General features: G+C 40.7%; 1 protein-coding gene across 1 annotated transcript; it reads right to left on the reverse strand.

Annotated features, from left to right (window-relative positions):
• Positions 1-655: 655 nt before the first annotated feature.
• LOC132636696 (uncharacterized) lies at positions 656-1,258 on the reverse strand. The gene has a single exon (XM_060353684.1). It carries the CDS (start codon positions 1,140-1,142, stop codon positions 735-737), a length of 408 nt encoding a protein of 135 aa, XP_060209667.1. The 5' UTR covers positions 1,143-1,258; the 3' UTR covers positions 656-734.
• Positions 1,259-15,070: the final 13,812 nt, after the last annotated feature.

A 15,070-nucleotide genomic window follows, 5' to 3' on the forward strand; every position in this document is an offset into this window, starting at 1 on the left:
AATTGCACACTCCTTAAGAAAATACTAATTTCTAGGCAAAAATAGATAATTTGACTAAACTACCTCTAATTAAATACTTATTGGGATTTGAAGGGCAATTTTGGAAGAATAAGGTTAATTGTTTCTTGATTGGTAAGTAGAAACTCTTTCTGAAAAAAAAAAAAAGGATAAATGGACACTCTTTTTGATCCGGGGGAGTATAGTATATTATTTTTGAAAAATAATTTAATTATCGGTTAATCCATATTCTGCAAATGTAATGACATCGTCAAAAATGATTAATTACTTAACCCAACCCCACCCCCCGCCCCTCCCCCCAACCCAAGCCTCTCCCCTCATGGAAGTACTTATGCATAATTCAATGCACTTATTGATAGGGATGAAATCAGAATTTTGAGTTTATAGATTCTAGATTCCAGAAAATATAGCTTATTGGATTGTCGATAAATTATTTATACATATTAAGTGAAGTTTTAACACAAGTCAAACCCGTAACGCCCCTTCTTATTGAGGATAAAATTTTGCAATGAACCAATTCTTGAAATCTCATGCGACAAAGGCTTAGTACTTTTCTGGGCCTATTTTGTTTTCATTTTAACAGGATTAAGGAAAAAAAAATAAAGATAAAAGAAAATTAACCAACAGAGAGGAAGAGTGATACTTAATGGTTATGAAATTTCATAACGTAATAATTTCAAAGCATTTTGTCACAATACTAAACATTATTACTACTATTAGGAGCTGTCTTGCCACAAGGCATCATATCCTATTTCTTCCAAAGGAATTGAAGAGCAAAAATGAGAAAAATCAAATGCAAATTCTCCCACATCAAAAATCTCGTTCACTCCCTCTGGACAGGCTATTGTATCTGCATGAGACAATTCCATCATCTCTAGCCGCTCGAAATCGTCGATTACAAGCTCCTCCTCCTCGATTTTCGCAAAATTTGGGGCCATTTCAATCACCATTGGTTGTGTTACACAATCTTGTACAATATTATCACAATTTGGTTCTTGTTCTACTTCATATAGTAATTCTCTTAGTGTGTCTTCATCAAATTGTATCACTTCCAAATCTTGAAATTCATCAATAGTGTTAGGACTCATCAAATCTTGAGAGCTAATAGGAATTTGTGTATCCATCTTAAGATGAAAAAAAAAAGTTAGAAGCAAAAGGCAAATGGAAGAAGAGAGAAAATGCTATCTATTTGGAGATTGCATATAGTTAGAAGATAACTTTATGGCTAAAAAGCTTAAGAAGTGAAGGCCTTAAATAGGCTCAATAAAATTCCAAGTCATAAAGATTTCTTGAAAATGTCATATACCTAATATATGCTGAAAAGAAATAGTACAAAGAAATATTTGGAGGATATGGGTCATGAGAAACTTCTTTTTAATTTTCGAAAGGCAAAAGTCATAGATAACCCCCTAAACTTTGTCACATTTTTCTCTGGGCTACCTAAATCGAAGGTTGTACCTATTGGATATCTAAACCAATTTAAATTGATCCTATTGGGTACCTTTTGCCTATGTGGCGCAACAATTGATTCCACTTTTTGTTGGGTGCGTGAATAACCCTTTCATCCTTAATTTTTTTTTATTAAAATTTTACCTCTTTTAAATAAAATTTAATAAATAAATTAATAAAATACTAACCCACTCCCCCCCTCTCCCAGCTGCCTGTCTGTCCCCTAACCCCACCCCACTGTACGTTCCTTTTTTTCTCTTCTTCTTCACTGTAGTTCTCTTTTTTTTTTTAGCAAATTGAACTTCATTCGTCACCAAAAAGGTCAAGTGCAGATAATACATTCTTCCAAAGCAATGCTACTCCACTCAAAATCCAATACATTCAACAAAACCATAAAACAAAGTTCCTTTCAAACTATCTCTTGTTGCATATCAAAATGAAATAGCATAAAGCATGCAAAATTGGCTCAGGGGAAGGCAATTATCGCTTCTTGGAGACACCAACAGTCGTTCCTCGGCGACCAGTGGTCTTTGTATGCTGACCACGCACACGAAGACCCCAATAGTGACGTAAAACCCTCTCACTGTAGTTCTCTTCTCTTCTCCTTCTTCTTCCTTTTTTTTTTTAATCCACTGTACGTTTCTCTTCCTTTCTTCTTTTTTTTTTTTTTTTTTCCTCTTGTTCATTATAACACTTCATTTCTTTTAATTATTTATATAAAATTAATTTTTGAATTGAATGTTAATTTTTATCATCATTTTTTTGTCCTTTTTAGATATGAAAAGTAGCATTACCATCTTGTTCACCGAAAAAAATGAGGATTCACCATTATTATTATGACTCGTTCACCGGAAAAAATGGGGATTCACCATTACTATGACTCTTTTTTTTATTTCACCTTTCATTAAAGGTTGATGGGTCTTGTAAAGACATTGATATACCTAAATAAGAGAAGAAAAGGAAAATAAATTATTAGTGGGGTGGGGAGACGGCGGTTGGGGGAGGTGGTGCGGCGGCTGGTGGTGGGGGAGCGGCGGCCAGTTGTGGGGGGGGGGGGGGGGGCGGGCGAAGGAGATGAAAATTGGGGGAGGGGGTGTATAATTTATTTTTTAATTATTATGATGGACCCCACCGCCACGTGTCACATTTTCATTGGATAAAGTTATCACGTCATGGAGAGTGTAATACACTCTCTTAATTTTACTGATTATTGTGAAAAAGATACTCAATAGGATTAAATTTAGACTGAAAATTTAGACTGATTTAAATATCCAATAGATACAACCCTCAGTATAGATAGCTCAAAGAAAAATGTGGCAAAGTTTAGGATATCTATGCCTTTTGCCTTTTCGAAATGATGAGAAACTTCTGATTAATTTTTGTGGAAAATTAAATGGCATAAATAATATTATAATATTACTTATCCCACTTTTTTCCCTTGTCAGCAAAAGTGATGTTGCTTTTTTGCAAAAGTCGGGTATGCTTATCCCTTTATGAGATAAATTGTGAAAGCGAAATGTTTGGTATATAATAATTTTAGTTGCGTTTGAGGATAGGGTGTTGTTGAGTGCAATATGACAAGTTGGTTAACACAATTCACAGCTCAGCAAAGTTTTTTTTTTTTTTTTTTTTGGTTTTTTTGTTGAGTTTAACTTTTATCCATCGACATGGTAAAAAAACTTTTAAATTATCAGATCACGTAGAAAAATACTTATAAATAATTGTTCATGATTAGTAAAATTGATTACTTGATTAATGAATGTAGCAGAGATGGGGATGTTTAGATGGATGTGGTCAGACTATATGAGGGGCCCGCTTAGGAACGAAGATATAAGGGGAAAGATAGGAGTAGCCTCTGTGGTGAATAAGATGCGGGAAGCGAGACTGAGATGGTTCGGGAATAAGAGGATCAGAGCACAGATGCACTAGTAAAAAGGTGCGAGAGGTTAATTAGCGGTGACAGGTATGAAGAGAGGTACAGGTAGACCGAAGGAGAAATAGGAAGAGGTGATTAGACAGGACATGACATATTTTCAGCTCACCGAGGACTTGGCACTAGATGGAAGAGCGTGGAGATTAAGAATTAGAGTAGACGGTTAATTAATAGGTAGGGGTAGAGCAAGGTTTTAGTCTGGAGCACCTATTCGTTGCCTTACCTGTAGTAGTAATACTATGCTAGCATAATCCTATTCTTCTATTCCCCACCTTGTGGGAATATACGAGGTATGTTGTTGTTGTTGTTGTTGTTATTGTAATCCTATTCTTCTATTCCTTTGATACTAGCGTGTCTTTTACTTTGATTACTTTTACTGTCGGTACTTTTCTTTCTTCAGCATTTTTATCATAACTTTTGTCTCTTGTATTTCTTTTAATCTGTTCTGAAAAATAATTTTCTTGAGCTGAGGGTCTATCGAAACAGTCTCTCTACCTAAAAAGGCAGGGGTAAGGTTTGCGTACACCCTATTCTCTTCAGATTCTATTTATGGAACCACATTAGCGCACATGGTTGGCCTCCAATAATTTCTTAGCTTTTCCTTTGATTATTTTCTTCTAACAACTGCAGTTAGGTATTGGAGACTATATGACTCATCAAATTTATATATGTTAGCTTTTCAAGTACTTGATGGGTACATTTAGATGTTGAAACAGTACACTTGAAGAAGAACAGTTTAGAGTGGACATTTGCTATGAACATGTTGGTAGCTTCTGTTTCTATACTACAAAGATGTGACTACAAAGAGGTTTAGACAAACAACTACTTCAAAGATGCGACTAAGAATAGGTTTAGACAACAAGAATGATTAATCAATCTTCGATTGTTATATTAGAAATTAAATTATGTGACGATCTTATCTAAAAGCATAAGCTGTTAAGGTGAACATGCTATTGTTTATGCTGGAAAAAGTTATTGTATCGTCCTGGTGTTGATTAATTAGCCCATTAGCTTGTCCTCCTCATAAATACTATCTATAATAAATAGATAAATACATCACTATGAATGTTGGAAAAAGGACAAATTTCTACCATGATATGACGCTAGGGTTTGGGAAGTGAGAAAACTTGCATCTTCAATAGAGGACTTTAATTTTACCTTGTGGTTAAAGGGAATATGTCCGCTCCACTAGAATTTCCGTTGATACGTGACTCAAGTCATGATTGATGCGAATTGTATCTACTTACTCAAAGAGAAACCAATAAGTTTCCTGTTTCCTAAACTAATATTTTTCAGTTAAATGCTTACAATTTACATAATAATGTGTTCAATATGCTCCTTCATATACCTACCTGGTTTTTTTTGAACCAAATACGTAAAAATATTTTTAAAATCAGAAACCAACAAGTTTCCTGTTTCCTAAACTAATATTTTTCAGTTAAATGCTTACAATTTACATAATAATGTATTCAATATGCTCCTTCATATACCTACCTGATTTTTTTCTTGAACCAAATACGTAAAAATATTTTTAAAATCAATGGGTGGTGATGACACTTAGGAGCTGTTTGGACATGGTTTGAAACCATGGTTTCAAACCGTGATTTGAAATCATGTTTGGACATGTAATTTGGATATCTTAAGTTGTATTTTCTCTTATAGACATAAAAACTCCACAAGTTGTGAAAATTATCAAAAAAATTTCAATTCTTATAAAATCTTACCAAATGAGCAAGTCATAATTCATAACAAAATTAATACGCTACTAGAAGGCCTTTCTAAAATATACAACATCAATTGATCAAACTTTAGTTCAATAAAAACGAAAATTTAACATGAATAATAATGTAAGTACTCTTTAATATAATCCTCCCACATGGTAGACATAAATAAAAGTTGGTGGAAGTTAATGAGGTTGGTAAATGACTGGTGGGAGTAATTGTTAAAAATATTTACTAACTCATGGGTCTTTTTTATAAAGTATAAACTTATGGATCAAATTTTGTATTTAAATTTTTTGAAATCCTAAATCATGCCTTTTTGGATGATTTGGGGTTTCAAACCATGATTTGAAACTATGAGATGAAATGCATGTCCAAACACTGGTTTCATCTCATGGTTTCAAACCATGGTTTCAAACAGCATGTCTAAATGCCTACTTAGAACTCAAGGTTTGTGAAGTTATCTAAAAATTTAAGGAGTTGAAAAGAGAATATTTTTATTTGCTTAATTATATAGTCTGACCTTTCTACAACAATCATCCTCTATAACAATTTTTCACCATAACACTCAAGTTTATTTTAGAACCGATTCTTTATGTAATGTTATATGTTATCTATAACAATATTTCTTTATAGCTATCAAAATATATCGAAACAGACGACGCTATTATAGAGATATTTAACTGTATCATCAACAATTAAATGATGAGTAAATATAAATAAAGATAAGATAAGGATATACGAAAAGAACAAAGGATGAAACGTTTGGTTTAATCTGAGAGCGACTCGTTTGGCAATATAAGCCCACTATATCTCTTCACATGGTTGGTTTTCCTTTGCCCACGTACATATTCCATGGCCTGTAGCTTTATTTATAAGCCTTTTTCAAAGAATAAATAATTTAGAATCTCTCATTTGCATTTTTTTCTGTGAAATAAAATTTAGTACAAATGTCATTATCGAGCATTGTGGCGAGATGATTGATATCTCCTCTTTCTGAATGTTTACCCTTAAAATGGATAACAATTGAATTTGTATGCAGTGTTAAGGATATATGGTTTAATTCAACACGACATTAGATTACACGACAAATAAAGAAGTAAAATGGAATATATAGATCTGACCGCGATGAATGCTGACCGGCCTAGGGTACTGAGAACCGAGGTCAATCCCTTATGATCGGATGTTGAACAGTGAGTAACAATGGGGAACTTATAAAAGATGAATGAATTTTGATGATTTTATTGCCTGCTTAGTACACGGTGTATCTCTATAATAGGGGAAAAACTGCCTGAAAATAAATAAGGGCCTCCTCTTTATATAGTAGAGGAGTCCTAACCCTAGTACAATTCTAAAAAAGGAACAAAATCTGCTGATAGCTGTTTAACGTAATCGGTGCCGAAATATCCGGCTGGTGGCGGATATTTCGGCCTTCTGGCCATGGTGTCCAACCGCCTTTTGATTTCACTTTAACGCCTCGTTCCAAGTCGAGCTTCGATACCGGGTCTGGTAAGGTCGGTCTAATCTTGACCGACCATAACTTGAATGCCGGGAAATCGAGGATATCCATATCCTCGGTTTTACCCGTATACAGATAATCCCCCTTTTCCCGAGGTAAAATATTGACTACGGGAAATGGATCCAGATAAGGCTAAATGAGATGTCCCTACCTGCCTAAGACAAGACATTCTTTCAAACTTTTCGCACTCTACCCGATGCTGGCTCATCATTACTTCAGCAGCCAAATTTTTCTTGGGAAGCTGCCCATCACCGCCTCTGTTGCCGACGGGGGCCACCGGCCCTGATAGGGAGTTAGAATTTCTTGCGGCGGATATTCTTCCGTCGGGTTTCAAATGCACGAATTACTGCAAAGTATCTTACCACCTCGACTCCGTGGAAAAGTTCGAGTCCTGCATTGATGATGCTACCATTCTCGTGGTCAGGGAGGATTGCAACTTCGGTGTGGATGTTAATGTCCGTCCTGTTGAAAATGGGACGAAGATGAATTATCACGTCGTTGGTTACTCGATGACCTACACCTATCCTTTTGCCATCGGGTTCTCTCCCCCGGTACCTCGAGTGATCGAGGACTTCTGTCGCCGATATCGTGTGTGTATCGGCCAACTTGCTCCACAGATCCGGAGGCTCGTATACTGCATCAGAGTGTTGGCTAACATAGCCGGGATTCCCTTCACCCTTGATCACCTGTTACACATATACGTACCTCGGGTAATCCGAGGTGGGATAATTCACCTGCTTCCTCGAGGAAATCGGGGTCTCATAGACCCTGAAGATGATTACGACAGGGGATGGCTCAACCGGTTCGTGATGATATGTACGACTCAACTTCACCACCCATATCGAGCCTAAGCTCATCATCACCATCTTTGAATAGGTAGTTGCACTTTTAGGAGCTTCTCGTAGCTCGGGCCGTTCCTGGAGGAGGATGGCACCAGAAGGGTGGAAAGGCAGAAGCCACGGTAATTCCCAACCTACTCATACGATCTTCATTTTTTCGAGTTTATTTTAACTTTGTCTTCGATTTTCAGGGCTTCTAACAAGAAAATCTTCGAAAGGGAAAACCATTGTTGAAGAGGGCGCCGAGGATACTGTTCGGGGAAGACAGACATCAGCGTCAGTGAGGACATCCCGTCCCCAAGCCACTGCAAGTACCTCGGTTACTCACTCGAGGATTGGTTCTCGGGTGAGGATGCGCCATATCATGGAGACTCGACGGGAGATCCCCTGTGAGGGACCCATACCGACCATAGTTATCGATGAGGAAGATTTTCTCGAGCCAAGTATCCCTGGTTCGTTTGCTCCCGAGGATAATCCCGAGGTCATTTAGTCGATATCACATGCCGCTGCTCATTGTATCGGCTCGGGGGGTTATTTATTGTTTTAAGTCTAGGATCGTAAGGTAGGGCTTTTTCCTTTCCCCTTTTGCTGAACTGATATACCCGGTAAAATCGGGATTTTGCCTTATGGAGTAAATTAGTAGAACTTTGTTGATCGGTTTCGTACCGCGTGTTACCCAGCGTATTCAACTTTGTTTTCTTGCTTGAACTTGCGCTTTTGTTTATGCTTCTGAAATATCCGATCTATCGTTATCTCTCTTTGTTGTACATAAAAAATTGAAACGTCTTGTTATCGACCGCCGCGTTTGTCTACTCTTTACTTCGTATTCGGAATTAATCGGTTCGGACCCGCATCCTTTGTGGTCGAATGGGAGCCTCATCCGATCATAGTTGTGTTAATGCCAATGCTCGATCTTGGACGCTCGGAGTCCCAGTTGCGGGGATTTCAATAAAAAAGAGTTTAAGTAGCTTATACGGGACCCGAAGCCAGCAGCGGCATGGACCATTTATATATGCCTCGACGACCTGGAGGGGTGGTCTGGTTCCTTTTCCTGTACGCTTCCTATGGATGGATAAGATCAAAGTCCTATCCGTCTCGTCGCTCTGACATCAGCCACGTGTCAAGTCCCGGTTGGACGATAAGCCGGTTACGGAATGCAAACCGTCTCGGCCCCACTCTATAAAAGCAAACTTTTTCCTTTCACTTTTTCACTTTTCAGATTTTCACTAATTTTTTTTTACCCTCGTGCATTTGAATACGCAAATCTTCATACCTATACATTCATATCTTCAAATTTTCATCACCTGTTCTTCATCAAATCTTCAAACCTCCATACAGACCTTCAAACCCTGTTATTTTTAGAACAATGACCAAGTCTTCCAAAACTAAAACCAACGAGACATCCTCGGCTCTAAAACCGGAACCGGTATTTTTGGATTTTGTCCCGGTCGATTACATAATGGCCAAGGATTTTAAGGTCGAGAAACCTTCCCAGTAGGGGGATTGGGTTAAAGAAGACTACGGTTGGAAAGATATGGAGGTCGTTATTCCCGACCAAACGGAAGCCATAACGATTTATGTGGAGGGGTATCTGAGTGTTTATACTTATCCCTTCACATTTAGTCCGCTTGACCCAGTGGTCGTGGACTTTTGCAAGAAGTACGAGGTATGCCTCGGTCAGATCCATCCCCCGTTTTGGAGGATCGTGGTTCTCCTCTATTATTTCGCAATGAATGTGGGTGACCTTTCACGGTTAGTCACCTCCTCCGGTTGTATAGTGCTCGAGTATTTCGGAGAGGCATGATTAAGCTCACGAAACGAGCGAAGAAAGCTCCCTTTTCTAGCCTTGATGAAGATAGGGACCGAGGTTGGCAGGGAAGGTTTGTCCGAGTTAAGACCAAGGATTTAATTCCTGCCGACAAGATGTCGTTCCCTGAGAAATGGAACCCAACTCGTAAGTGGCCTTCGTTTTAGTACCCAGTTGTATCTCAGATATTTGATTTGTAATAATTCTCTAATTTTGTTCATGTACATGTAGCAATCTCTCGAACCCTAGGCGCGGTTGCTAATGTGCAGGGATGGATTTGGAACATTTGTTCTCAGCTCACTTACGCTGATCGCAACTGGAATGCGCTATCCCAGTCCGGATGGGAGGCCGATAATCATGGTGAGTTCTTTATCGTGGTGCTGTCCCATCGCGTTATGCTACGATTGGTATGCTTATTCCACCCTTTTCCCTTTTGTATGACTTTCAAACGCCACCAAAATCGGGGGCTGGATGATGAAGAGGCCTCTGATGACGAGGCGAACCTCGAGGCTCTCGGCCAGGGACGCCCTTCCAAACCCCCTACTCAGCATCAAACCGAGGGCGAGGCCGCTGAGGGAGGCAAGATCGAGAAGAAGAGAAGGGGATCTTCCGAATCTTCTCGCGCCCCTTCGGATGTCAGTAAAAAATCGACACTTACCATCGAGGAGCCTACTATAGGAGATACCCGGGCACGGGTCCTCAATGTCGATGTCACCGACTTACTTAAGGATCGTTTGGATGATAAAGTCCAGGCGTTGGCCTTCCAATGAAAATATCAACTACGAGCTGAAAAGCTCGGAAGAAATTATTCTCTCTTCGAGGAGAAGTTCAAGTCAGGAGCCAGTGGGGTCGAACAAAGGTGTCCCGATACTGGCTGGTGTGAAAACCATTGGGCCGAAGATCCGGGTGCGCCAATATGCTGCTACCGAGCCCCTATCCACACGAGATTCGGGGTAATACACCGCCGCAACCTCTAGATCGAGGGCAGCGCCTTTCGCATCGGATTCGAAGGTACCTTACATTCCGCCTTTATATGGTATAGGTTCTGTCCTTCCAATACAGGCTGTGGCTTCGGCTGAGACCATTATTTGCATACAGACTTGCCGTCTCAAACAATGAATATTCCATCTAACGGCGCTACGGCCAAAGGCAAGATGGTCGAGGACCCTGTGGGGCCAGAAGAGGCATCTGGCTATCGGATTGATAGAGGTGATGTCCCGGCCATGGGCTGTTCGAGATTTGAACACTTGTCAATCCCCGTGGCTAGTAACTTTGGCCTCAATTCCGGCCCTAGATTGGAGAAAACTTTCCCGGCCCCCAGCATAGACCCGAACCGAAAAAGGCTGGTCTCGTTTAAGGTACCGACCGATATGAATATGTTGTAGGGCCCGATCGGAGTGGATAGCTACCTGTACCCTCTAGTGATCGAAGAGGATCGAAAGAAAATGGCGGAGGTTAGCAAATCCCGTCTTTTTAACGAGGCCCAACATGCTTTGAACCGGGTACATCTTGTTCCCTTTGTTTTTACGCTTAACTTTATTTTCTCGTCATAGCCTAACAATTGCTCTTCTTCCTTTCTTAGGCCTATGTGCTCCATCACGAAAGCTTCCACAGACTTAGGATGGGCGTGGACCGTCTCAAGGCGGAGCTCGAGAAGAAAACTCAAGATGCGAATGCGCTCAAGGATCTTTACGGGCAGAAAATGGAGTATATCTCGAGCCTTCCCGACCCCTCCTTCCTTCAGTCGGATCTGGAAGCAGCCCAGAAAGAGGCTGCCGAGGAAAAACAGGAGCATGATCAGCTAGCAGAGAAGGTAAGGGCTTTCGAGGTTCATAATAAACCGTTAACAGCCGATGCTAACATTACTCCTTCTCAGGCCCAGTCTTATGTGACCTGGATTGACGAACTTTGGGCAGAACTGGTCGAGATCAAACCTGAGCTCTATGTCTTTAAAGAAAAGGTGATTGGTGCTGTCACCGAGCGGGATGTTCTCAAGGAGCAACTCCGTGTGATGTCTGAGCAAGCTGCCGAACTTCGATCCAAACTTGACCAGGCCGAATAGGAGCGCGATGGCCTCGACCGGGATCTTGCCGATCTGCAGGCCAAACACAACAAAGCCCTGGACCAAATCTCAGGATATGACAGCATGTTGGCTCAGTATGAAGCCGATGTGACCGTTGACGAGAAGCCTAGCGATGCTTGGGCTGAATATATATGGCGTTTATCCCAAAGAGAGACTCTTGAAGAGATTCAGGCCTCCGGGATAGATTTGTCCGATCTAATCGAGAAGGCTAAGGAGCTAGAAGCAGAAGCGAAGGCTGTGTATGATTCTGAGATGCCTGATAGCGACTTCGAGGGTGATGTTGTGAGCTCGGATGAAGGTTAGGCTTAGGGGCCTTGTATTTCTTTTTGTCTTTTTAGACTCAAGGCCGTTTATCTATGCCTTTGTAAATTTTTTACTTTATACATAAGAAGATTTTTGCCCGGCTTATCCATCGTTTTTTATTGCCTTATATTTTGTGTTTAAGAATTAAAATATTCATTGGCGCGGTTTAATGTTTGTCCGATATGCGCCATTGCCTTAGCATATAAATTTAAAGTGACAGTGACTCGTTCTCGAGTGTGTGTGATATGCGAAAACCTTATTTGTGGGCTTAGACGTCTCTGAGTCGTACAACGTGGTCGTTTTTAGATCATAGTCTTTAACTGTTTAGACCATAGTCTTTCATCGTTCAGACTGTAGTCATTTTAGGCTAACGCATTTCGAATTTCGTATATTTGGGGGTCTGGTTTCGGTGACATGCAAACATGCAATATTAGATATTTTGAGGAAGTTTCTCGTTTTTATTGATGGAACCGGAAACAAGTTTACAATAATTGCCGTGGAAAGAACAAGCTAATCGGACACGATTCAATCGATCGTTTGGTCCTCTTACATCAAACCCTATCGTTCAAGCCTTGGCTTTACATAGGTATCGATTAACCCCGGGTATGTTGTCCCCTAGTACTTGAGTTCGAACTGTGAGAGCTCGGGTATTATTGACCGGACATCGGCGGTCTTTAGTCCCCGGTTCTTGACCGGTCTTTTATATTTTAATAGCACGCTGTACGACGCTACCTCATTAAAAACCTTGCCGGAAAACCCACTTCGGGACAAAACTGATCGATGGGAAAAAGAGTGCAGCACGTGCTTTCAGTCGTAAGTCTATGACTTCTCGGCTTCTATTGTGCTGCTTCCGATGTCCACTTCGATGTATGCCTGCATGTTTAAATCAAAGGGAACAAAAAACAAAAGGTTACTCGCACCTTTAGCAGTAGTATCGTTTTAGGTGTGCCACGTTCCAGTCGTTTGGAAGTTGTATTCCATTTCAATTCTCGAGTTGATAGGAACCTTTCTCGGTTATGCTGGTGACTCTGTATGGCCTTTCCCAGTTCGGACCCAATTTTCCTTCTTTGGGGTTCTTGGTGTGAAGTGTGACCTTCCTCAAGACCAAGTCCCCAATCTGAAAGCGCTTAAGCTTAGCCCTTCGGTTATAATATCTTTGCATCCTTTGCTTTTGAGCTGCTAACCAGACGTAAGCGGCTTCTCTCTCTTCAGTAGCATGTTAAAATCTTAAACTTGGTTCACCGACCTCGACGAGTATTAGAGCTTCAGTTCCATATACCAGGGAGAATGATGTTTCCCCGGTACTTGATCTCACCGTAGTGCGGTAGGCCCATAAGATCTCGGGTAAAATCTCCTTCTATCGGTGTTTAGAGTCGGTCAACCTTTTCTTTAAGTTCTGCAGTATAATCTTGTTTGTTGACTCAGCTTGGCCATTCGTACTCGGGTGGTACAGGGTGGACAAGATCTTTTTGATCTTATATTCTTCAACGAACTTGCTAACTTTGTTCCCTATGAACTGTTTCCCGTTATCACATGCAATTTCCGCGGGTACCCCGAATCGACAGATTATATGTCATAAATGAAGTCAATGACTTTCTTTTCCCTGACCTTTTCAAGTGCCTGCGCTTCAACCCATTTAGAGAAATAATCAGTCATAAGTAAAATAAAATGTGCCTTACCTATGGCCCAGGGCAAAGGCCCTACTATGTCCATTCCCCATTTCATGATTGGCTATGGAGAAAGGACCAGATGAAGCTCTTCCTCCGGTTGGTGTATCGACGGGGCGTGCCTTTGGCATTTTTCGCATTTTCGAACGAAGGTTTTGGCGTCTTTCTCTATCTCGTTCCAGTAGTAACCTGCCCTGATCAGCTTGCGGACCAGTGAGTCGGTTCCCGAGTGATTTTCACAAATCCCCTCGTGAATTTCCCTCATAGCATAGTCGATTTCCCCCGGCCCCAAACATCTTGCCAAAGGACTGTAAAATAATCTTCAGTATAGCTGGCTGTCAACCAAACAAAATCTAGTTGCTTTGGTTTGAAGGGCGCTCGAGTCTTTGGCATTGGATGGTAGCTTCCCTGTTTGAAGATAGTCTATGTATTGGTTTCTCCAATCCCAAGTGAAGCTGGTTGAATTTATCTCAGCATGGCCAGTCTCGATGATGGAACTCATTAGTTGTACCACAGTGCCGAAATTAAACTCTTCCGATTCTACCGATGACCCTAGGTTTGCCAGAGCAAGACCTCGTTATTTTGGTCCCGAGGCACGTGTTCGAGTGTCCATTCCTTGAATCTACAAAGGACTACTTGTAGCTTTTCTAAGTATCTCAGCATTCAGTTGTCTTTGAACTCGAATGTACCGTTCAATTGCTTGACCACCAAGAGGGAATCGCATTTATCCTTAATAATTTCGGCTCCCAAGCTCTTTGTTAGTTCTAGACCTACAATCATAGCCTCATATTCGGCTTCATTGTTAGTTAAATGAACATATCTAGCAGACTATCTTATTATGTCACCAGTTGGTGGTTTGAGAATGATCCCCAACCCAGATCCTTTCATATTGGAAGCACCGTCCGTGTATAAGGTCCAGACACTAGCTCCCGAAGTGAGGAGTAGTTCTTTATCGACTTCTGGGATCATGGCCGCCGTGAAGTCGGCCACGAAGTTTGCTAGTATTTGGGATTTAATAACAGTCCGGGGTCTGTACTCAATGTCGTACCCGCTAATCTCGACTGCCCATTTTGCTAACCGGCCCGAGAGTTCGGGTTTATGCATGATATTCCTCAATGGGTATGATGTTATGACGCATATAGGATGGCATTTAAAGTAATGTTTTAACTTTCTAAATGCACTTAATAAAGCTAATGCAAGTTTTTCTAAGTGCATGTATCGGGTTTCAGCATCACCTGAGGTCCTACTTATATAATAAACTGGGTATTACGTACATTCTTCTTCTCGACCAGGACACCACTTACCGCTATCTCGGACACCGCAAAGCATAGGTACAACTGCTCATTCGCCTTTGGTGTGTGAAGCAAAGGTGAGCTCGATAAGTACTTTTTGAGTTCCGCTAAGGCCTTCTAACACTCGGGGGTCCAGGCGAAGTCGATTTTTTTCTTTAGCAATGAGAAGAACCGATGGCTTTTGTCCGAGGATCTGGAAATGAATCGGCTTAGGGAGGCTATGCGTTCGATCAACCTTTGCACCCCTTTGATGTCGTTTACTACAGTGATATCTTCAATTGCCTTTATCTTGTCCGGGTTGATCTCAATCCCCCGATTCGTTACCATGAATCCGAGAAACTTACCCGAACCGATGCCGAGGGCACACTTTTCTGGGTTTAGTTTCATGTTGTACTTTCTTAATATGTCGAAAGTTTCTTGCAAATACTTTAAATGGTCC

Source organism: Lycium barbarum, chromosome 4, assembly GCF_019175385.1.
Source record: "Lycium barbarum isolate Lr01 chromosome 4, ASM1917538v2, whole genome shotgun sequence".
NCBI classification, from domain to species: Eukaryota; Viridiplantae; Streptophyta; class Magnoliopsida; order Solanales; family Solanaceae; genus Lycium; species Lycium barbarum.